The sequence below is a fragment of the Geotrypetes seraphini genome, chromosome 7, assembly GCF_902459505.1.
Source record: "Geotrypetes seraphini chromosome 7, aGeoSer1.1, whole genome shotgun sequence".
Lineage (NCBI taxonomy): Eukaryota > Metazoa > Chordata > Amphibia > Gymnophiona > Dermophiidae > Geotrypetes > Geotrypetes seraphini.
Genome location: NC_047090.1, coordinates 14847263 through 14872321, shown reverse-complemented (window position 1 = coordinate 14872321; position 25059 = coordinate 14847263). Strand labels below are relative to the sequence as shown.

Below are 25059 nucleotides of genomic sequence, written 5' to 3'. Positions count from 1 at the left end.
GTGTTCCCTACCTAACCTAAAATGTCCATATCCTGTTCGCTCAATGTCCTGTAAGGTAAACCTCTATCTGTACCCTGTTATCCCCTTCGCTTCCAGGAAGTCATCCAGTCCCTTTTTGAACCCCAGAATTGTACTCTGTCTTATCACCTCTCCGGGAAGCGCGTTCCAGGTGTCCACCACCCTCTGAGTGAAGAAGAACCTCCTTGCATTCGTTATGAATCTGTCTCCTCTCAGTTTTTCTGAATGACCTCTTGTTTTAGTTGCCCCTGCTAGTCTAAAGAATCTGTCCCTCTCCACCTTCTCTATGCCTTTCATGATTTTATAAGTCTGTATCATGTCCCCTCTCAGTCTCCGCTTTTCCAGGGTAAAGAGCCCCAGCCTGTCTAACCGTTCGGCATATGAAAGGTTCTCCATACCCTTTATCATCCTCGTTGCCCTCCTCTGGACTCTCTCGAGTATTGCCATGTCCTTCTTGAGGTATGGCGACCAGTATTGGACGCAGTATTCCAGATGTGGGCGCACCATCGCTCGATACAGTGGCAGGATAACTTCCTTCGTTCTGGTAGTGATACCTTTTTTGATAATGCCCAACATTCTGCTCGCTTTTTTTGAGGCTGCTGCATATTGCGCCGCCGGCTTCATTGTGTTATCCGCCAATACCCCCAGATCTTTTTTTTGGCTGCCTTCCCCGAGTACCCTCCCTCCCATCGTATAGCTGTACCTGGAGTTCCCCTTCCCTATGTGCAAGACCTTACATTTCTCCACATTGAAGCTCATCTGCCATTTTTTTCGCCCACTCACTCAGTTTGTTCAGGTCGCTCTGCAGTTCTTTGCATTCCTCAACAGCTCTGACCCTGCTGGAGAGTTTTGTGTCATCCGCGAACTTGATAACTTCGCGCTTCGTCCCTGTTTCTAGATCATTAATAAATATATTGAACAGCAGCGGTCCCAGCACTGACCCCTTGCGGAACACCACTTGTGACCCCCCTATCCAGTCAGAGTAGTGCCCCTTTACTCCTACCCTCTGCTTCCTGTCCGCCAGCCAATTTTTGATCCATCTGTGCACGTCCCCTTCCACCCCGCGACTCCACGGTTTCTTCAGTAGGCGTTCACTTCCTGCCCGCCTTAGTAGAGGAACGTTATTAACACGCAAATATCGCTAGGTGGTGACGCTAAAATGCGACCAACTTCTGCACAGCTTAAGGTAATTAAATGTGGTTTAAGAGTAACACGTAAATGTGATGACCAAACGAGTGTGGAACATTTCTCATTGAAATTCAAGGGGGGTTGCCGAGAAGGCGGGGAATAGAGGGTTACTTTTTTTTACCTCACCCTATATAGGGCAAAAATCCACCTAATCTGTGTTTTACAGCTAGGTCTACATATAGGCGAGACACGCCTATGCATGCCACTTAACCCTTTCAGGACCATAAGGATCGTAGGCCAATTTTTGTGGTTTTGACGACATTTTTATGGTAAAAAGGGCTTGCAGATGCCAAAAAATTGATTTTTTTTTGTGAAATATCATTATTTTTTTTTTTTAAATCAAACTTCTGGCTTATGGACAGTGTGGCAAGTGAATCTTCTCGTCAATCTAGCAACGACGCTAATGAATGAATGTCGGAACCAGTTTGTTTACATAAAGGCAGTATCATATGGAATCCGTACATATCAAATTTAGAACTGTAGACTATCCCAATCAAAATTTATAGGATTTTAAAGTTATGGGACAAATATGTCCCTTGGTCCTGAAAGGGCTACGGCTCCTTTTACAAAGGTGCGCTACCTTTGTAAAAGGAGCCCTTAGAGAACATTATAAGTTCCGTGTGCAAGTCCAGCATTTAGACATGAGTACCTACACCAGCTCTCTGGCTGCAATTTAACTGCTTAAGCATATATACAGTACAGTAGTATCTTGGTTTACGAGCATAATTCGTTCCAGAAGCATGCTCGTCATCCAAAGTACTCGTATATCGAAGCAACTTTCCCCAGAGGCCATAATGGCAACGCTGACAATTCGTTCCAGAACCCAAAAAGGTGCCGAGGAAGTAGCGAGGGGTGGTCCTGGAGTCTGTACCTGTCGAGTGCCGGGTCTCTAGTAACGCCGCTTCGGGGGGGGGGGGATGCCTTGTCTGTCCGCCAGCCGCTAAAGAACCCCTGAGCCCACACAGCGCCGCTTCGGGGGGGGGGGGGGATTCCTCTTCCGTCTGCCGGACAGCCTTCCACATGTTGGAGAGCCTCCGTCTGAGCCCACGCAGCCGAGTTCCGTCCCACCTGCACGTTCCGTATGATCACGCAACAACGTTGATGATTTGACGTTGTGCGTGGTCATACGCCACGTGCAGGTGGGACGGCACTCGGCTGCATGGGCTCAGATAGAAGCTCTCCAACATGCGGAAGGCTGACCGGCGGACGGAAGAGGAATCCCCCTGAAGCGGCGCTTCCTGCAGCTGTAAGTGCTCGTTTAATCGGGGCGGCGCTCGGTTTGCGAGACAAAAGTTTGCCGAGCGTTTTGCTCGTCTTGCAAAACACTCGCAAACCGCGTTACTCGCTAACCGAGGTTCCACTGTATATATATCCAGCTATGCTAACATTCTGTTAAGGAAAGGCGGCACCTGTTTAATATACATCTGGTAGCGCTATAAAAATAATATAGTAGTGGCAATAGTAGTAATATTTTCCTATCCCCCCTTTTATTAAGGTGCGCTAACCGATTAGCGCATGCTAATTGAATTAGCACGCGCTAAACAATAACGCATCCATAGGCTAACATGCATGCGTTAGCGATTAGCGCGCACTAATCAATTAGCACACCTTACTTAGTAAAAGGGGGGGGGGGAATAGGGTCATTGTTATAGAATTACCAACCTTTTGGCTTCACTGGGCCGCATTGGCCGAAAAAAATGTTTCTGGGGCCGCACCAATGCGCAAACGCTGCAGCAAGACAGAGGAGAGAGTCGGCAAGACGGTAAACACCCGGGGGCAGCAGAGGAAAACACTGCATTGCCCTCGACCGGGCTGCACAAAATCCTTCGCGGGGCCGCAAGTTGGACACCCCTGCCTCATAACGTAGAGGATTTTCAAAGAGCCTGTTCCGACTGATAAAATGGTCTCACTCATGGAAACGTCTTTGAAAGTTTTCCTCTTCAGCTCTGTCCTAATGTTTTCACACTGTTAACTGTAAATTGACTTAGGGGTCCTTTCACTAATACACTTCCCCCTCCCCATTCGCAGTTCCTGCACTCACGGTTTCATATAATTGCAATTTTTTCTGGGGAGGGGGGAAAATAAAAAACACAGTCTTAATGCAAAAAAAAAAAAAAAAATCCATCTTTTTTTCCTCCCTGTCGCCTTCCCGGCCTTACCTGTGGCCTAGAGGGCTTTCTGGGCAGGAGCGATCTTCCTACGCTCCTGCCCCGTGCAGATCGCCATGAGGAAATGGCTGCTGGGAGTTCCCGTAGTCTCTCGAGACTACGTCGGGAACTCCCTACAGCCACTTCCTGACGGCGATCTGCACGGGGCAGGAGCGTAGGAAGATCGCTCCTGCCCCGAGAGCCCTCTAGACCACCAGGTAAGGCCGGGAAGGCGGCAGGGAGGTGGGGGTGGGTCAGAGCCGGATAATTGCGGATTTTTGGCATTCGCGGTCCGGCTCTGCCCGTATCCCCCGCGAATGACGACGGAGAAGTGTAATAATAATAATAATAATTTTATTTCTTATATACCGCTATACCATAAGTTCAAAGCAGTTTACAACAAAATACATACAGTCAGAGCTTGAGATGTAAGGAAAAAAAAACAAGTCGAACTGGGATACAATTACAAATGGAAGAGAACCAAGTTGGTTTGAATCTAAAGGATGTATATAGTCAAAGATTAAGATACAAGGGGAAAACAATTTGGGTTGGAATACCATTACAAAATGGGAAAAACATGAATTAGTCTAAGGTCTAGAGATTTGTGGATTGGGAATAGGACAGCTGAGGGGGATTGCGCATGAATTGGGATTAGAATTTGTTAAACAGACGGGTCTTCAGAGATTTTCTGAAGTCGGCGTATGACTAAGGCGTGCTAGCTGTTTTAACATGCGCTAAACGCCAACGCGTTCATTATATCCTATGGACTCGTTAGTGTTTAGCAGGCCTTAGTGAAAGGATCCCTTAGTTAGCAACTGAAGGTGTTTGACAACAAAGTTATACAGTTCAATAAACCTTATTCAAATACGGCTGCCCAAGTCTTCAGCAGAAAAAAACAAACCCCAAAACAACAACCTGTGCCCTGAATCAGTAAATTTGATACTTACAGTTCTTTTAGGTTGTTTAAGGCCCTGATGGCAGAAGGAAATTCATCCAGATTGTTGTAATTTAAATCCCTGAGAGAAAATAAAAAAACAAAATAACACACAGACACGCACTTCAATTAACAACACAAAATGTGCAAATGTATAATATGCTTGAATAAAATTAAGCTCGTATACGTGCCCATACGACCACGCTTCAAGAATCTCACTTGTAAGCTTCACCAACTGCAATCAGTCTTAATGGCTGTGCAAGCTGAAAAAGGAAAAGCTCCTACAATTTGGGATATCCCCCAGCCCGCAGGCTTCAATGAAAAGCAATTTCTACTACAGCTGCAAGAAGCAGTCACCTGCTACAGGGCTGGGATGAAGAGCTCGATCCCATTGGGAAGGAAGAGGGAGTGGCTGGAAGGGGAAATATAGATAAGACAGGTCGTGGTCGAGGAAAGGAAGGGATAGAGAAGAGGGCAGGGAGAAAAGAGTTGCCAGGGGAAGGAATAAATCAAAGCCCATAGGAAAAACAAGCCCTCAACCAAGCGTACCCATTGGCTAACTGCTGGTGATGCTCAAGCCTTGCCAGCTGAAGAAATCCAGTCACTGACGTATTTCCTATCTGAAAATGGCTGAGAGAGAGCAGGATGTTCCAATTCTGAAATGGACATTCTTTCGAAAATGCTCCTCCACAAGAAAACACTGGACAGTTTTCTCTCTGTGGATGGAAATGTGTGTATGTTGGGGGAGGGGAAGGGGAAATATTCGACTTATTACATTTTGGGGCCCTTTTACTAAGGTGTGCTAGCCATTTGAGCGACTGGCGGCTCCTGGCGGCTTTCCCGCAGAGGAGAGAATCCTGCATTCACCGTGGGCCTCATCTGGGGCAGCCTCCTTGGAGCGGCTGGGGCACGGGCAGTGTGTCTGGGAGGGAATGCATGGATGGGAGAACATCGCAGGGGAGGAGACATAGGCATCCTGGGACTGTCGGCCAAGTCTCTTCCCTGAAGAAGCCCTTTCTGGAAACGTCAATCGCTCCTCCTAAACTTACTTGCTCCACTTCATCACTGACGCTGAAACCGTGGATTGAAGACAAAGTTTTATTTTATTTTTCTTTCCAGCTTACGATTTATCTTTAATCTTATCTATTGTTTTGCCTTTTGTCTTTGTTTTGTTCTATTTGTTCTAAATTTCTCCAGAATTCTACTGTTCAACGGCTCCCCCTTCTGCTTCTATTCCTTTCTCTCCTCTCTTCTACCTTCCAAAGTATTTAGATCAATGCTGTCTTGTTAAAATGTTTATTTTATTTTTATTTTTCCTCTAACTCTACTTTTCACTTCTCTATTACCCTCCAGGTACTTTAGTTAGATTGTGAGCCTTCGGGACAGTAAGGGAATTTTTCCAAGTACCTTTCTTATTTCTAATCTTAATGTATATTTTCTGTAAACCGCTTAGAACCTAACGGATGTAGCGGTATATAAGAAATAAATTACATTACATTACATGCTAAACTCATGCATGCGAACGTGTCCATTATATCCTATGGACGCGTTGCGAGCGCTAAATCGGCTACCACACCTTAGTAAAAAGACCCCCAAATGCAATAAGTAACAAAAGCTATTTATGACTAGGAATCATGTATTTTCATTCTGGAAACTAAACAAACCCACTTCACTAACACACCAGCTTACCATATCCTCTGTAAATTACTGGTCATGGCGCATCTTTGTATACACAATAAGGCACCGAAACGTTTGATGGATAGCATTCCGCCAGACGAGTGACCTACATATTCCGACAGTGTGTGGGTCCTCGGGAGTGGAATAAGCTTCCGGGATTTTTACCACAGCAGACATGTTTGGGTAGTTTTAAGAAAATGTTGAAGAAATACCTCTTCTGTAAGATGAAATATGGGACTATAATTTAGAGTTTTTTGATGTGAGGCGCTGGTAGCCTCTATAATTTTAGGAAGCTTTACATTATCCCTATTATATTTTACTGATGTTCGATTTGTTATACTGTATGTACTCTGTTGGGGCCCGCCTTGGGAAAGGCGGGGTATATAAAAATTCTAATATAGAAATCAGTACATAATATGGAAGACTAGACTATTTGGGGTCACTTCTTATATATATTTATTTTTTAAGTTGTAGGCTTCTGGGAAGCATTTGAGGGTGGATTAGAACAGATGACTGACGTTTTCACTTAATATAAGATCATTCTTCCCGAGTCTCCAGTCCCGGCATCTTCCCTCGGTTTCTCTTCAAGAATAATTCCTACAACGCATCGACCTCCAGGCCTATCTTGCACTCATGTTTCCTTAAGGTTTCTTTTTAAGTGTCTGTAACAAATTTTGTCGTTCCGATGAAGCAGGTAAACTATGAAACGTTCCAGGTGGATACTTTGCAGAATGTTTACCAAACGCACAGGAAACCGATGAAGGATCGCAATCCATCAAAAAGTGAAAGGTCACAATATTGTTTGGCATTGGGAAAGTGAGCGCAATTGTCTGAAGTTAATGATGTGTTCAGTTGTTTTTAATCACACCTTTATAGGCAGGTTGATTTAGTGCTAATAGAACAGAAGTCACACATTAACAAGTCACATGAATAGGTGTTAATTTTTTAAAAAAAATTCTGCTCAGTTTTTTAAGCATTTCTCTCTTTCACAAATTTCCCCAAGAAAAATATGAAATGGGACAATTAACCCTTTCAGGACCATAAGGATCGTAGGCCAATTTTTGTGGTTTTGACGACATTTTTATGGTAAAAAGGGCTTGCAGATGCCAAAAAATTGATTTTTTTTGTGAAATATCATTATTTTTTTTTAAAAAAAATCACACTTCTGGCTTATGGACAGTGTGGCAAGTGAATCTTCTCGTCAATCTGGCAACGACGCTAATGAATGAATGTCGGAACCAGTTTGTTTACATAAAGGCAGTATCCTATGGAATCCGTACATATCAAATTTAGAACTGTAGACTATCCCAATCAAAATTTATAGGATTTTAAAGTTATGGGACAAATATGTCCCTTGGTCCTGAAAGGGTTAATATATGTACTTTAATGTCATTGGGAAGATTTCCTAAAACCCAATTTTATATTTAATGTGGTCACCACTTTACACACTACCTCCTGGTTGGCAAATTGAAATTTCCAGTTACCGAGGTTGGTCCTGCTTCGGAGAGGTGGGTGTTGGGTTCTGCCTCAGGGGGTGGCCGCCTTGGGGTCCCACTGAACAATCAGGCCTAGGTTTTGGGGGGTCAGGGTCCACTGGTCCATCAGGGACTTTTTTTTAAGTGCAGAAGGGGATGGCCTGATGCACTTTCTTTTTTTTTTTTCTTTAATATGCGCTCAGGCATTAACAGGAAAATAATGCGGCATAAGGAGCAGGAAATTACAGCTGTGATTTTACCACAACATAAATTTGCGTGTTCATTTCTCCGACTGCACAGTTTTCCTGCTTTGTTCTTCTGTTTTGCAAATTTCTCAGAAAAGCTCTAGTTGTTACCGATTTACTTCCTCTCGAGTGGGGGGGGGGGGGGGGGAGTGATTTCTAAGCAGCTACAATACAATACTTTTTTTTACATTGCTTCTCTGAACTCCGACACCTTTTTTTTTTTTTTTTTTAACAAGACCTCATTTGTAACCATTGCTCCCCTGAAGATTTTCCTTTCTTCATGACCTTGAGGTTACGGGGTCAACCACCTATGCAAAACCATTCTAAAAGTCACTCCTACACATTTTGGACGATGTAGGATAATCATGCACATATGGAAGTCCTCATTCCTCCCTGTGGCATCAGATCCCTCCCAATTCCTCCACTGGGATTGGGACTTCTATTGGGACATCCCACCCACAAGCATCTGATCTCCCCACTCTGTACTCCCCCAAAGCATTTGAACTCCCCTACCCCCCAAAGCATCTTTTTTCCCCCCAGGAACACCCCCATCTCCAGAAAGAAGTCTGGCCAAAATGAAACTGCCCTGAGGGTCCCCTGTAGAGAATGAGACAGGGACAAATTGGTCCCTGTGAGATCCATCTCCATCCCAACAAGCTCTGTCCTCATCTGAACAAGCATTGAACACTTATGATTTTAAAGCATTCGAGGCTTGTGCAGATGCGGGACAGGGCCAGAACGCTCGGAGATCGGATGGGGGAGGAGATAGATCCCACGGGGACAGGGACAAATTTGTCCCCCCTGTCATTGTCTAGTCCCCTGCATCAACCCCCTATACCCCTCGATCGCACAGCCAGCTATTGCTGGGGGGGGGGGGGGGGTCACTACTGGTGGAGTGATGAACAAGTTGAGCCCTGGTTGCTTCTGCTCCAACTGGCCGATGCTCAGAACTCTTGTGCTGTTCTGTACAGCGCAGGAGAACACCGCGGGAAGACCGCAAAAAATCATATGGACGCTAATAGTTCCGGATATTGGGAAGTTATTTTTCAGAATCCAGCTTGCTCATGCACACAAGAGCAGGCTTAGGCAGGAATCAGAATTTCAATCTTCTTGTTTGCTCGTCCCGATTTTTGGGATTGCCCTACCCCGTCCATGTCGGCTTTGATTTCTCGCTTTCCTTTCCCTTGAATGCACGCTGTGGCGCCTCTCGATGGGAAGGATGCATTCAGAGATGTGGCGGCAGGGCCTCAGATTTTGTGGAAGCCGGCAGCAGGGTTCTGTCTGGGGGGGGCATCTGCCACGAGAACAAATTGCGCGGGAGCTGCGTTAAATGAAAGCCTGCGAGGCCTCTCTCCCAGGCGACTCCTAACTGCCGCCTGAAAGGAAAGAAGGGGCTGTGTACGGCAGCAAGACGACTTTGCCCCGCCCGCACGGAAATTCAGTGTTAATGCCACCTCTGAGCTGGCATTAGGGTTTCAAACGGTAAGGGCAGAGTTTGAGAGGTGTGCTGGTTCTGAGCATCAGGAACACTGCGTGTCTTGTTTACATCTATTTGACTCCTGTTTGCATTTTAGTTGCCTTGATCTTCAGTCCCCACCCTGTGCTGGTGGCATGTGCGCAGCCTAACGCCGGCATGTGACCGGCGTTAAATTGTCTCTAGCACCGACGTTAGGTTCTGAACATCAGCCTGTTAGGCTGTGACTTGAAAATGACTTTAGCAACCCCAGCAGTAGTACCTTGAGACTACCACTAGAGGGCATTTCAGCCATTTAGAATCTGACTGCTTCAGCTGGCAGGGCTTGGGCATCCCCTCCAGACAAGGCAGGACTACACACTGCCATAGGGGCAGGGGGAGAAGATGACCTGAGGCAGCAGATCCTAAACAGTGGCCTAGGGGGCGCCGTGAACAACAATTCCCTAACTCTGCCGTGAACCCAGAAAGTTTGGGAACCACTGGTGTGAGCGGTTCATAATCCTAAGCAGACAAATAGTGACATAGTAGATGAGGGCAGATAAAGTCCATCCAGTCTGCCCAACAGTCACATTCAGTTTTGAGGCAATTCTAAACCAACAATCCAGTAATTATTCATTTTACTTCCTAAATTCCATTTTGTTTGCTAAGCCAGGTGTTTTTTTCCCTCTCCCTTCACCACTTTGGGTCCTAATTTCAGCCCATCAAGTTTATTCAAGAGCCTCCTATGACGAACCGTGTCAAAGGCTTAGCTGAAATCTAAGTACATCACATCTAGCGCACGCCCTCAATCCAACGATCTCCGGTTGCTCAGTCAAAGATTCTCAATCAGATTTGGTTAAACCATGTTGCCTCTGGTCTTGCAACCCATTCGATTCTAGGAAGTTCACTATTCTTTCCTTCAGCAATGCTTCCGTTATTCTTCCAGGAACCTGTGAGGCTTTACTAGTCCGGAGTTTTCCGCTTCATCCCCATGACCACTTTTGCGAAGAGGGACCACGTCCACTCTTCTCCCAATCCCATGGAACATAACAATTGCCATACTGAGACAGACCGAAGGTCCATCAAGCCCAGTCAGTGGCGTAGTAAGATGGGATGCGGGGTGTGTGGCCCTCTCCACCCCCAACCTCCGCTCCTTTCCTTGCCACAGGCGCGTGCCCCTTGCCTTCTCCTGTGCGTTTTTTACTTCCCTGGCATGAGGTTGCTGCTCCGTCAGCATTGGTGCTCTCTCTTTTGCCACTTCCGGGACCCGCACTTAGGAAGTGATGTCAAAGGGTGAGCCAACACCGATGTGGACATGGTGCTCATGCCAGAGAAGTTAAAAAGGTGCAGGGAAAGGGAAGGGGGTGCGAGCGCGTGGCAGAGGGATGGGGAAGACGGCAGGGGAGGGATGCCACCATAAAACAGTATTGAAGATGAAAAGTGAGGCAATTTGGAAACTCCAACAACAACTATGGACCTCACTGATTGGGGTTTAGTTGTACTATGGCATATAAGCCATTAATTCTATTTATATATAGCTTATATTGTTGTCTTTCTTCAAAATAAATAAAGACTAGAAAACAGCATCTGTTTCATGTTTTACTTATGCGTGCAGTGCCTCTAGCGTGCCCCGACGGGACCCGTGCAGAATTGCCCTAGCCCTAGAATTGCGAGGACACTGAGAAAAGAGCTCCTCAAAGAACCCTTGAAAAAGCCCTTATGGTCGAAACGGGTCCCGCTAGAGGCAGTGCATGCAATGATAAGTAAAACATGAAACAGATGCTGTTTTCTAGTCTTTATTTATTTTGAAGAAAGACAACAATATAAGCTATATATAAATAGAATTAATGGCTTATATGCCATAGTACAACTGAACCCCAATCGGAGGGGTGCCACCGTCCCAAGTGCTATACTCACCCTTACTATGCCACTGAACCCAGGATCCTTTTTCCAACAGTGGCCAACCCAGGTCCCAAGTATCTGTTAGAAAACCAAAGAGAAGCAACATTCCAGAGCTGAGATTGTGATGTCATGATGCCTCACTCCACCAATGCCTAACAGCCAACCTCATCAGTGATGTCACAATGGCTTGTTTCCAACAGTGGCCAACCCAGGTCCCAAGTACCTGTTAGAAAACCAAAGAGAAGCAACATTCCAGAGCTGAGATTGTGATGTCATGATGCCTCACTCCACCAATGCCTAAGAGCCAACCTCATCAGTGATGTCACAATGGCTTGTTTCCAACAGTGGCCAACCCAGGTCCCAAGTACCTGTTAGAAAACCAAAGAGAAGCAACATTCCAGAGCTGAGATTGTGATGTCATGATGCCTCACTCCACCAATGCCTAAGAGCCAACCTCATCAGTGATGTCACAATGGCTTGTTTCCAACAGTGGCCAACCCAGGTCCCAAGTACCTGTTAGAAAACCAAAGAGAAGCAACATTCCAGAGCTGAGATTGTGATGTCATGATGCCTCACTCCACCAATGCCTAAGAGCCAACCTCATCAGTGATGTCACAATGGTTTGTTTCCAAAAGTGGCCAACCCAGGTCACAAGTACCTGGCAAGATCCCAAGTAGTAAAACAGATTTTATGCTGCTTATCTTAGGAATAAGCAGTGGATTTCCCCAAGCCATCTCAATAATGGCCTATAGACTTGCCTTTTAGGAAATTGTCCAAGCCTTTTTTAAACCCCGCTAAGCTAACTGATTTCACCACATTCTCCGTCAACGAATTCCAGGGTTTAATTTCATGTTGTGTGAAGAAATATTTTTTCCGATTGTTTTAAATCTACTACTTAGTAGCTTCATCGCATGTCCCCTAGTCTTTAGATTTTTGGAAAGCATGAGCAAGCGATTCACATCTCTGTTTCAACCTCTCCTGTATCCAATGACTTGCTGAACAAGTCTAAGAGGTCCTGCCAGAACCTCTCTGGGATGAATCCCACAGGCCCTATGACTTTGTCCACCTTCAATTTTTCAAGCTGCTTGTAAACATTTTCTTTCATGTACGGTGGAATATTCACTCCATTCTCACGTGTAACTTAGCCAGCCAATCAAGGTCCTTCCCCAGGATTTTCTTTCATGAACACAGAAGTATTTTTTTAGCATGTTGGTTTTTTTCTTCCTCACTCTGAATATAGCAGTTCACGGGTTCTTTCAGTCTCATAATTTCATTTTATGCTTTCCTCCTTTCACTAATTTATTTACTTATTTTTAAATTTCTTACCTAACACCTAGGCAGCTCACAATTATAACCAAATACCTAGGTGGGTCACAAGCCTAAAATACCTGAAAACATTTGTGTCCCCTTTTAAATAAGGGAAGAATGAAAACTGTAAAAGAAACTGAAGGAAATCCTATGATACAAACTGGACATCATAAGGATAAAAGGGAAGGAGGCATGGATTTCACATACCACGTCTGCTTGTACAAACTGGTAGTGGTAGGAAGGGAAGTTTCTCATAGTAACACCTTCTCTTCCTTCAGGCACCAAGGGGGAGAGTGTGGTGCAGTGTTGTGGGTTCAAAGCCATGCTGCTCCTTGTGACCCTGGGCAAATCACTTAACCTCCCCAAGGTACATGAGATAGATTGTGAGCCCAACAAGACAGATAGGGAAAATTCTTGAGTACCTGAATAAATTCATGTAAACCGTTCTGAGCTCCCCTGGGAGAACGGTATCGAAAACCGACTAAATAAATAGTGTGAAAAGTTTCAGCCTCTGATAAGCAGAGCTGGTATTGTGACATCATAATGCCTCATTCCACCAATAAGAGCCAACCTCAACAGTGATGTCACAATGGCTTGATTGTCCTATACTTGGCTCACTTTCACTACATTTTGATTTCTAGGGTGGTGCAGTGGTTAAAGCTACAGCCTCAGCACCCTGAGGTGGTGGCTTCAAACCCACAGGGCTCCTTGTGACCCTGGGCAAGTCACTTAATCCCCCCATCACCCCAGGTACATTAGACAGACTATGAGCCCACTGGGACAGACAAGGAAAAATGGTTGAGCACCTGAATAAACTCATGTAAACCATTCTAAGCTCCCCTGGGAGAACGGTATAGAAATTTAAATAAATAAATAGAAAAATTGATGAGTAAATAATGACTCACAATTTTCACAAGTCATAGAAACAATAACTTTTAAAGATGAGTTTTACATATTATGATGTTACTCTTGGCTGATTTATATAATGCTAATTAAGAATATTTATAATGTAACATTCTTGGCTTACTTCAGATACATGGTCTATGTACATCAGGGGTGTCAAAGTCCCTCCTCGGGGCTGCAATCCAGGCGGGTTTTCAGGATTTCCCTAATGAATATGCAGGAGGTCTATTAGCATACAATGAAAACAGCGCAAGCAAATAGATGTCATGCATATTCCTTGGGAAAATCCTGAAAACGCAACTGGATTGCGGCCCTCGAGGAGGGACTTTGACACCCCTGATGTACATGATGTGGAAAAGCAGGGACTGGTAGACTTTAAGCTGCGTCAATTAATGCAGACCACGGATTTCACACTATACTAATTTCAACAAGAAATAAAAGGATCCGTTTTGAAAGGGTGGTGCCAAATAGATCTTCTAAAAGTCACCTAGGTAAGAAATCGGCCATGGCTGCCTGCACATGCCCGGCTTCCTCAGCTGTAATAGTTCACAATTATTCAGAGCTCTTAGCTACTGAGTAAGCCAAGAAGCATGTTCGGATTTTAGGCTATTTTGATTCTTTCAGAATATGAATGAAAACACTGGCAAAAGGGAAACAAACAGAAGGTCAGCTCACAAAGTCTCCAGGCTGTGGAGTCCATCAAAGCATTTCTTTCCCAGGGAGCGGATTCTATTGTTATGGAGATGCCTGCAGGGGAACATTAAGAGCAGTCAGAAAAGCACACTGCACACAGTGAACCCAAGAAAACGTTTTGAGCAAAAATCAAAAGCAACTTGTTTGGGAGCATGCACTAATTGTATATAAGTCAGGCTTGGCAGAGGCAGGAGCTTGGAGAGACGACAGGCTTTGCTTTGGTCTGCCAGATGTAAAAAACATTGCCATTGTTTTGGGTTTTTTAAAACCATTTTCAAAAGGTGCGTGGAATGTGCCGTTTCTCTGCTTATCTGGTAGACTCGGGAGTATTTCTTTCACAGAAAGGGTACTGAATGCATAGAGCAGTCTCCTGAGGGTGGTTGGTGGTGGAAGAAGAAAAATTTAGGGAGCTGGGCTGAGCCCAAAGTATCCCTAGTTGTAAAGAAGTGAAGGGAAAGCTGGAGGTAACTTGACATTAAATGTTGCACCAGGAAACAAGCCAGACACTTCTAAATATGTTAAAGCAGATAACGTAGCTGGTTTTAAGAAAGGTTTGGACAAATTCCTGGAGGAAAAGTCCATAGTCTGCTATTAAGACATGGAGGAAGCCTCTGCTTGCCCTGGATTGGTAGCATGGAATATTGCTACTCTTTGAGATTCTAGAATCTTGTTACTCTCTGGGATTCCAGAATCTTGCTACTCCTTGGGATTCTGTATGGAATGTTGCTACTCTTTGGGATTCCGGAATCTTGCTACTCCTTGGAATTCTGTATGAAATGTTGCTACTCTTTGGGATTCCGGAATCTTGTTACTCTCTGGGATCCGGAATCTTGCTATTCCTTGGGATTCTGTATGGAATGTTGCTACTCTTTGGGATTCCGGAATCTTGTTACTCTTTGGGATTCCGGAATCTTGTTACTCTCTGGGATTCAGGAATCTTGCTATTCCTTGGGATTCTGTATGGAATGTTGCTACTCTTTGGGATTCTAGAATCTTGTTACTCTTTGGGATTCCGGAATCTTGCTATTCCTTGGGATTCTGTATGGAATGTTGCTACTCTTTGGGATTCTGGAATCTTGCTATTCCTTGGGATTCTGTATGGAATGGTGCTACTCTTTGGGATTCCGGAATCTTGCTATTCCTTGGGATTCTGTATGGAATGTTGCTACTCTTTGGGATTCTGGAATCTTGTTACTCTCTGGGATTCCGGAATCTTGCTATTCCTTGGGATTCTGTATGGAATGTTGCTACTCTTTGGGATTCTGGAATATTGTTACTCTCTGGGATTCAGGAATCTTGCTATTCCTTGGGATTCTGTATAGAATGTTGCTACTCTTTGGGATTCTGTAATCTTGTTACTCTTTGGGATTCTGGAATCTTGCTATTCCTTGGGATTCTGTATGGAATGTTGCTACTCTTTGGGATTCCGGAATCTTGCTATTCCTTGGGATTCTGTATGGAATGTTGCTACTTTTTGGGATTCTGGAATATTGTTACTCTCTGGGATTCCGGAATCTTGCTATTCCTTGGGATTCTGTATGGAATGTTGCTACTCTTTGGGATTCCAGAATCTTGTTACTCTTTGGGATTCTGTATGGAATGTTGCTACTCCTTAGGATTCTGTATGGAATGTTTCTACTCTTTGGGTTTTTGCCAGGTACTAGGGACCTGGATTGGCCACCGTGAGAACGGGCTACTGGGCTTGATGGACCATTGGGATGACCCAGTAAGGCTATTCTTATGTTCTTACATAAATTGCTTTGAAAATGTGTTCTGTGTGTATAAACAGATATATAAAATGCAAATAATCTAATCTAAGCCTTAGATTTATTTACAGTATCATCTCCTGAAGTAGGGGCTCAACTCGGTTTACATAAGACTTCAATAAACAGGGAAATCAATTTAACTAACATGTGAATTACTAAACAAAAGACAATTGACATTCCGTACTACCATTTCCCCCAAAACTGTCGAAATAGCATTGTTTTCATCACTTTACAAAAAAATCTAACATAACTAGAAATGTATTATTAGTGCAGAAATTTAACAAAGCTTACAGAACCACCAAGCTGGAGAGGTTTCCGAAAGCATGGTCTGGTATATGATGGATATTGTTGAGGGCCAGCGTCATGGCTTGTAATGCAGATAAACTTTTCAGAGGCTGTACAGGAACTTCCGTTAGAGAATTGTCATCCAGCCAGAGGTGTCGGAGGGAAGTCAAACCATTGAAGCATTTGTGCGGCACGTAGCTGATATGATTGGCATCCAAACGCCTAATAAAGACAGCAAAAACAGCATCTTGACTTTTAAGACAGGTGGTATCATAAGAATAACAGCTCTTCGACGGAGCTATGCCGGCCTAAAAAGCTGCCAATCATAAAATCACGAAGGCTTACAGGATGCTGCCAGATTTTGTGGTCTACCATACTCCGCCAACCCAACATTTCTGATCAGCAAATGTCACACCCCAAGCAACCAAAACTGGCGAGACATTTCGAGGCCCATTTTAGAGACTGTGGGAGTGTGTGGTGCAGTGGTTAGAGTTACAACCTCGGCACCCTGAGGTTGTGGGTTTGAATTAGAGAATGACATGGTGGCGGTTACCTGAGTTCTTTTAGAAAATCTGTAAATCCCGAGGTTGTAAATAGGGAATGCACGTGTGGATTTTGGCCTGGCTTAAGCTCTACCCCTTTGCCACTGAGATTTAGAGCAGCTATATATGTAAATACTAGCTTTCTAAAACCAGGTATTCTACATGTTCCCAGATACATGTGTAAATGCTGATTTTACATATGTAAATTGGGAACAGGGCTTCTGCAATAATCACCTACATGTTTGAGAAGGTGAAATGAGTGAGGAACTTGGATTAAGTATCTATTTCAGCCTGCAAAGCACAACTAAAGAAACATATTTTTCTGCAATGCTCATTCACTTCTTTATGATCTAGGGTTGGGAAATGAGGTCCTGCAACTTTGCGGGCAATAATTTTGTAAGCAATGTATTGCAAAAAAAAACAAAAACAACCAAAAAACCCCAACAACAACAAAAACCACCTCATGTCATGTTTTTTACTTTTCCAAGACTTGTAGCAAGAAAAAAAAAAAATCAACAATACATTACATTTAACCAGCAGAGAGATATTGTGATTTTCTGGACATAATTATGTGGCATGCTGTTGAATCTGTATTAGAGAATGACACAGGGACAAATTTGCCCCCATCCCTGCAGGAACTCAATTTCACCACCCTGTCCCCACGAGATTTATCACTGGCCCTGCCCCATTCCAGTAAGCTCTGCCTTAACCACACGAGCTTCGAACACTTATGATTTTAAAGTGTTTGAGGCTTGTGCAGATGAGGACGGAGCTTAGGCATTGGTGGATTGAGGCATTATGACATCACAATCTGAGCTTTAGAATGTTGCTACTTAGGATTTGAAAGTGTTTGAGGCTTGTGCGGATGAGGACGGAGCTTAGGCATTGGTGGATTGAGGCATTATGACATCACAATCTGAGCTCTAGAATGTTGCTACTTATGATTTGAAAGTGTTTGAGGCTTGTGCACATGAGGACGGAGCTTAGGAATTGGTGGATGAGGAATTATGACATCAGAATCTGAGCTCTAGAATGTGGCTGCTTATGATTTGAAAGTGTTTGAGGCTTGTGCACATGAGGACGGAGCTTAGGCATTGGTGGATGAGGCATTATGACATCACAATCTGAGCTCTAGAATGTGGCTGCTTATGATTTGAAAGCATTTGAGCCTTGTGTGGAAGAGTATGGAGCTTAGGCATTGGTGGAATGAGACATTATGACATCACAATCTGAGCTCTAGAATGTTGCTACTTAGGATTTGAAAGTGCTTGAGGCTTGTGTAGATGAGGACGGAGCTTGCAGGAATGGGACAGGGACTGGAAAATAACTCGCCAGGACTGGATGGGAAAATAAGTTCCTGCGGGGACGGGGAAAAATTTGTCCCTATGTCATTCTCTAATAATAATAATAATAATAACGGCTTATATACCGCAATACCGTGAAGTTCTATGCGGTTTACAAAGATTAAGCAAAGGTACAAATTGATTGACTTTAAGAGGGGAGGAAGAAAGAGGGTTAATAGGACAGGAAATCCATTTTTGAGGAGAGAATGATCAATAGAACAAGTTAATCGCTGTAGAGGGGAGAGAGAAGAGAGGATCAGTTGTCTAGATACTTTAGGAACAGGTGTGTTTTCAGACATTTCCTAAATTCCTCATAAGTAGTGGGCGAAAGCAATTGTTCTTTACCCCATGATGCTGCTTGGTGCGAGAGAAGATGTTTGTGGTGTTTTTTTCAGTTTACAACCTCTCACTAATGTGTATGAGTCATATGCACAAGATTTTTCTCAGCCTTGTGCCTCATATTTGATTCTGTGGCTTGTATGCTTGACTGTACGCAATTTGTCGGGTTTTCTTCTTGCTAGAACACCACTGCAGCAATGAAATGGTAAAACTATGTTTCTATCCCTATACATCTACTGTATATGTCTATAGGAATTTTCAGTGAAATACAGTTTGGCCATTTCATTGCACTGAATTATCCCTTTGGGAGGTCGTCTAACAAACCTGACCACTGATTCGTATTTACACGGCCAATCCCTAGTGGCTTTCTTTCCCACTGCTCCTGTTCTTTGGTTTTGTGAAACAGCCAAAGTTTGTTTTTTTGGTTTGGATTCACATTTTCTTGGCAAATATGAGGACCTTTTTTCTATAAACTGGAGAGCATATTAGGGACACATGGCATCCTCGTAATCCTTTGCCTGCTAGTACCATAAGAGCATAAGAATATAAAAATTGCCACTGTCGTGCCCAGCAATCCGCTCACGCGGCGGCCCCAAGGTCAAGACCAGTGCTCCAAATGAGTCCAGTCTCACCAGTATAGCATGAACTTGTCCAACTTTGTCTTGAAACCCTGGAGGGGGTTTTCCCCTATAACAGACTCTGGAAGAGAGTTCCAGTTTTCTACCACTCTCTGGGTGAAGAAGAACTTCCTTATGTTTGTACGGAATCTGTCCCCTTTTAACTTTAGAGAGTGCCCTCTCATTCTCTCTACCTTGGAGAGGGTGAACAATCTGTCTTTATCTACTTTGTCTTGAGTCCCTGGAGGGTGTTTTCCCTTATAACAGCCTCCGGAAGAGCGTTCCAGTTTTCTACCACTCTCTGGGTGAAGAAGAACTTCCTTATGTTTGTACGGAATCTGTCCCCTTTTAACTTTAGAGAGTGCCCTCTCATTCTCTCTACCTTGGAGAGGGTGGACAACCTGTCTTTATCTACTAAGTCTATTCCCTTCAGTATCTTGAATGTTTGGATCATGTCTCCTCTCAGTCTCCTCTTTTCAAGGGAGAAGAGGCCCAGTTTCTCCAATCTCTCACTGTACGGCAACTCTTCCAGCCCCTTAACCATTTTAGTCGCTCTTCTCTGGACCCTTTCGAGTAGTACTGTGTTCTTCTTCATGTATGGTGACCAGTGCTGGACACAGTACTCCAGGTGAGGGCGCACCAAGGCCCAGTACAGCAGCATGATAACCTTCTCTGATCTGTTCGTGATCCTCTTCTTAATCGTTCCTAGCATTCTGTTCGCCCTTTTCGCCACCGCCACGCATTGCGCGGACGGCTTCATCGACTTGTCGATCAGAACTCCCAAGTCTCTTTCCTGGGAGGTCTCTCCAAGTACCGCCCCGGACATCCTGTACCTGTGCATGAGATTTTTGTTACCGACATGCATCACTCTTGCAATGCCATTAATATCCTTCAAATCCATTCAGCTATATCAATTTCTATCAAATCCTAGGGCCCTACCAGTCTTCTGCAATAGACAGCCTGTGATTTCACCTAGGATTGCCAGACCTCTTTTTAGAGGACGGTCCAGGCTCCCGGACGGACTTTCCAAAACCTGGCATTTATCTGGGTTTTGGAAAGCCCCTACAAGCTCCAGCCACATCTGGAGGGCCTCTCTGAGTATGTGCAGATGAGGTCACATGCATCTGTGCCTGCGCCAGGCCCTTTAGACGCAACCGGAGCTCACAGCAAACAGAGGTGCTTTCTGGGGGTGGAGTTGGAGGTGGAACCGGGCAGGGCTGGAGCAGAACAGGGCGGGGTCATGTGTCTGGGGTTTTCTTTTTTAAAAATATGGTAACCTTAATTACTCTCAAACTCTGTCTTCATATTTTGCAATACCAGTCATTGTCAGGCAGACTTCTGCTTTTTTGTGCCGTCGACATTGCATTGACACATGCTGGCTCCGGGACCTTCCTCCCTCCCAGGTCCCACCCAGGAAATGACATCACAGGATGCTCTCTGATGTCATTGGTCTGCGCCCCATTTATGGCTAGGCACATCTGGATGGGCTGGAGTGGAGTTTGACAATAACTCTAGGAGTTGGGGAGACTTCCACGGTCTGTTCCCTGAAAATGGCAAGGACAAATCAAGATCAATAATATATTTTGCTAAACACATGCTATGAATGTTCTTATTTGGCAGACTAGATGGACCATTCAGGTCTTATTTGCTGTCATCTAATATGTTAGCATGCTATATGTAATACCGATACTCCTGAATCCCTTCAATCACGCCAATACACTAAAATCTTTTCAGGGAAATGTTTGCTTATCAAAAAAAAAGCAGTGATGAAACCTCCATGTTGGTTCTTATTTCTCATATATCAGCATCAGTACCCAATATCAGGGATGGCCCATGAATGAGGTCTCTTGTGGTTAGGGCCAGCTCAACCACTGAACCAAAGTCCCTGGACCCCCAACTTTACTGCCAGTGAACTAAGAACCTAAGAATAGCCTTACTGGGTCAGACCACTGGTCCCTCAAGCCCAGTAGCCCGTTCTGACAGTGGTCAATCCAGGTCAAAACCCAAAGAGTAGCAACATTTCCTGCGGAATCTCCAAACAGTAGCAAGATTCCGTGTAGAATCTCAAAGAACAGCAAGATTCCGGAACCCCAAATAGTAGCAACATTCCATACAGAATCCCAAGGAATAGCAAGATTCCGGAATCTCAAAGAGTAACAAGATTCTAGAATCCCAAGCAGTAGCAACATTCCATGATACTAATCCAGGGCAAGCAGAGGCTTCCCCCATGTCTTAATAACAGACTAAGGACTTTTCCTCCAGGAACATGTCCAAACCTTTCTTAAAACCAGCTACGCTATCCGCCTTTATCACAATCTCTAGCAATGCGTTCCAGAACTTAACTATTCATTGAACGAAAAAAAAGTTCCTCCTATTGGATTCAACAGTATTTCCCTGTAACTTCACCGAGCATCCCCTAGTCTTTGTAATTTTTGACGGAGTGAAAAATCGATCCACTTGTACCCGTTCTACTCCACTCTGAATTTTGAAGACTTCAGTCCTATCTCCCCTCAGCCGTCTCTTTTCCAAGTGCTTTTACTTGTTTCAAAGTAAAGCGTGACACAGGAACGATTACTGTGGTAATGGAAGAGCCAGTTAATTCCACCCTCCCCTCCCCCCGGGAATACCACGGCAATGGTAGAGGGTTGAATGGTAATTCTACGGTAATGGGACCATTCCTGCGGTATCCCCAGACGTCTGGTAGCACTTACGTGCTCCTGATCCTTCTTGCTGCATATGAATACAGATGGTAGAAAGAAGTTCATCCGGCATCGGCTACACCGCCCCACTGCTGGAGTTGCCGTTGAAGCTAATGCCAGCCTGCCTCGACCCGTCTTGCCATGTACTGGGCACCAGAGGCCTGGATTCTCTAACTGGCACCGATCATGCGTCAATCGCGCAACAGCACAAGTTAGAGAACCGCATCTCTGGCAAAGGGAGGCGCCAGGATTTTCCAGGCCTACATTTCCGGAACCTAGCTTTGATGTGAATTGCGCCTCCGTAGGCATTTTAGGGTGCCTAATACTGGCGTTAGCCTCACTCACAGTGAAGCTGTGTGCCATAATGCACCGATGTTTTTTTTTTTTAGGTGCCTTGAAAATCAGTGAACATCGTTGTTTAAGTGGCGTTTTTCACTGAGCTTGGGTGCTGTTTAGAGAATCCGGGCCAGACCATATAAGTCCATCCACTAAAGCTTAGCAATTATGTTACTTCATTACTGAAATCAGCACACTGGTTGCTCTGCTAGGTAAACAAGTGTCTGCATGGTGATATTAACACGCAAATTCAGGTCGACTCATCTCTACCCGAGCGTTCATGTGTGTCAATGAGACCAAGCAGTCACACGTGACTCGGTGGAGCTTCATGGGAGCCTTTTCTCTACCTGCAGTAGGCGACAAAACCTCCCGATGGTGCACCTCTGCTCCAGCTCAGCCCCGAAAATCTAAGCAAAGTGGAATTGCAGGTTTACTGGTTGTTGGTGAACGTAAACCTCCCATTTTAATACTGGCTCGATAGGTCTGAAAATCAGAGAAAAGGCCTGTGGTATGTTTGCGCCTTTATAGAACTGTCCCACAATGCATTGCAGTAACCTAAGCGGCTTAAAACCAACCTCCGCACAACCACCCCCAAAGCAAACTCATCCCAAATCAGTCAAATCTATGATATCAGCTTGGAATAGCGGACAGTGGGTAATTACATTTTAAAACCAAATCCAAGTCCAATCAAAATTTGGGGATCGAGAACAATATGTATGGTAATAGGGAAGGGGAATGGACAAAATTAATGGGTCTCGGGGTTCTTATTTATCATCACACCTATTTTTATAACGGCTTTTTTCTTTTCCAAAATTTTTTCCCAAAGCATTCTGGGATATGTAGCTCTGCCATCTCTACTGACATGACAAGATGAGAGAAGGATAAAAATAGAAAAAAAATTAAACAAACCACACGAGGGGCTAATGGTACTCGGACTAAAACCTCAGAAACAGAACCTAGTACAAACTGAAGCAGGAAGACCCTCGGAGCACAGTACTCTTCTCCCTCCGTATTCGCTGTGATAGGGGATTAACAGACCCGCAAATACAGAAAAACCGCAAATAACTTTTTCATATGTTATTCGCGGTTTTCTACTAAAAACCATCGTGAATATGGTCTGTCCTGAAGGAGAGGCAAAACACGGTGAAGAAAGTGCTGGGAATCGGCGAATTTCTCTGTAAACGCTTGGAATCAGCGATTCCTCTATGCAAGCCGATGTAATTGGGGGGGGGGGGGGGAGGAGCCAGCAAGCTAAAAACCGTGAATAATCAAAACCGCGATTGCTGAAACCGCAAATACGGAGGGAGAAGTGTAGTGTAAAAACATTTTGGTTAAAAACCTCCTTTTTGGTGTCTGAATAGTGGGAAAAAAGTGCAAAGTGCATCGTCAGAACTGAAACCAAAACCTATCTTCCAAGAAATCAGCGAACCAATGAGAGAGAAGCCCCAGGAGAAAATGGAATCAACAGCTGGAGTTTGAAAACAATGTCCTGTTGTTCATTAATAGCCTGTCCGGGTCCCCTACTATATATATGCCTCGTGCTATCAAATCCGTTCCAGTTAAGTGCTGCTTTTTCCTATTACAGATAAAACATTTCCTGATATAAAGTAAACAGTTCTGCGCTGGTGTATAGAAAAGTGCAAACAACATTTTGGTTTATCGCCTCTTGCATCCTTGCCACATCAGTCTTATCGCACGTTCATAATATGTGCTATCTTCAAAATCTTATCTTCCATCTAATTATCTGCTTTTTAATGTAAAATGGAGCATTTGAACAACTATCAGAGTGTAGAGAAAGCCACGGCATAGAAGTAGCTTGTTTGGTTTCCCATATCAGCTGCTGATAAACTCGGTTCGGATTGAAGCACAACCTGCTTATTGCCTAACATACTAAAAATGCTTCAAAGTATTTTGGAGTGAATGTATAAGCTCCCGAGTGCCTATTTTGCTACAGCTGTTTCCAGCGTGTCTTTTCCTGTGGCCGGGGGTATGCATTTCAGTGCAGCCTTTGTGTGTGAAGGGCATTCCCTCAATAAGGACATGGCTTCCAGCCCTGTGGTTTCAGCGCACTGTGCTTTATTCCACGCTATCATTCACCTCGCTTGCGTCTTAAGCTCCGTACCAGAAAACCTTACTTTTCCCTTTTTGGTAGCATTACAGGTCTCCCACTGGATTATTTCAAACGCTTCTGTATGATTTGGCCGATTAATGCTTCGGTTACCATGATCTCACGAGAGCCAGATCCCTCACTTACAATGTCTTTGGGTACCAGCCAGCTCTTTGGGTCAGGCACCCATGACCAGGATCTACAAAACAAAGTTCCATTTTCAAACTAGGCATAGGCTGGGGCTGGGCTGCATCCCAGTAGGCCGAAGGTTATTCTTTCCTGGGCACACTTAATTTTGCTTTCAGCAATAGGGTAGCCAGCAGTCTCAGCGATTAACATGATTGTATAGTCCATAGTGCAATTGCTAATAAATATAATTAAAAAAAAAAAACCAAAAAACAAACTTTAACTTGCTTTACTGAACAGAACTCAACAAACACAGCTCATAAACTAGAACCTTCAGAATGTCAGAATGTCTGGCTGAGCAATTAATATCCCCAAACTCTTCTCTCTCAAAATCCCAGTCCAAAGAGGAAAAAGAAAGGTCACAATCCTAGCCAGACAATATGATGAAGCCTTCCGCCCAATGTGTGGCGGCGGCCATAAAAGCAAACAGGATGCTAGGAATTATTAAAAAAGGGATGGTTAACAAGAATAAGAATGTTATAATGCCTCTGTATTGCTTCATGGTGCCACGTTACCTGGAGTATTGCGCTCAATTCTGGTCTCCTTATCTCAAGAGAGATATAGCGGCGCTCGAAAAAGTTCAAAGAAGAGTGACCAGGATGATAAAGGGGATGGAAAAGAGATGGCTGAGGGGAGATATAATTGAAGTCTACAAAATCCTGAGTGGAGTCGAATGGGTACAAGTGGATCGATTTTTCACTCCGTCAAAAATTACAAAAACTAGGGGACACTCGATGAAGTAACACAGAAATACTTTCAAAGCCAATAGGAGGAAATATTTTTTCACTCAGAGAATAGTTAAGCTCTGGATCGGATTGCCAGAGGTTGTGGTAAGAGCAGATAGCGTAGCTGGTTTTGAGAAAGGTTTGGACAATTTCCTGGAGGAAAAGTCCATA

At 44.3% G+C, this 25059-nt stretch overlaps 1 protein-coding gene across 9 annotated transcripts in view; it reads right to left on the bottom strand.

Moving 5' to 3' along the window:
- The window catches only part of LGR5 (leucine rich repeat containing G protein-coupled receptor 5), a 147524-nt gene that overhangs the window by 39795 nt on the left and 82670 nt on the right, over window positions 1–25059 (bottom strand). For all 9 annotated transcript variants that reach the window (XM_033952907.1, XM_033952906.1, XM_033952904.1 and 6 more), the window contains 3 exons: window positions 16001–16216; window positions 13926–13997; window positions 4301–4369 (listed from right to left, as the gene is read on the bottom strand). In XM_033952907.1, the coding sequence (XP_033808798.1) occupies window positions 4301–4369; window positions 13926–13997; window positions 16001–16216 (357 nt within the window). The remainder of the gene's footprint in view (window positions 1–4300; window positions 4370–13925; window positions 13998–16000; window positions 16217–25059) is intronic.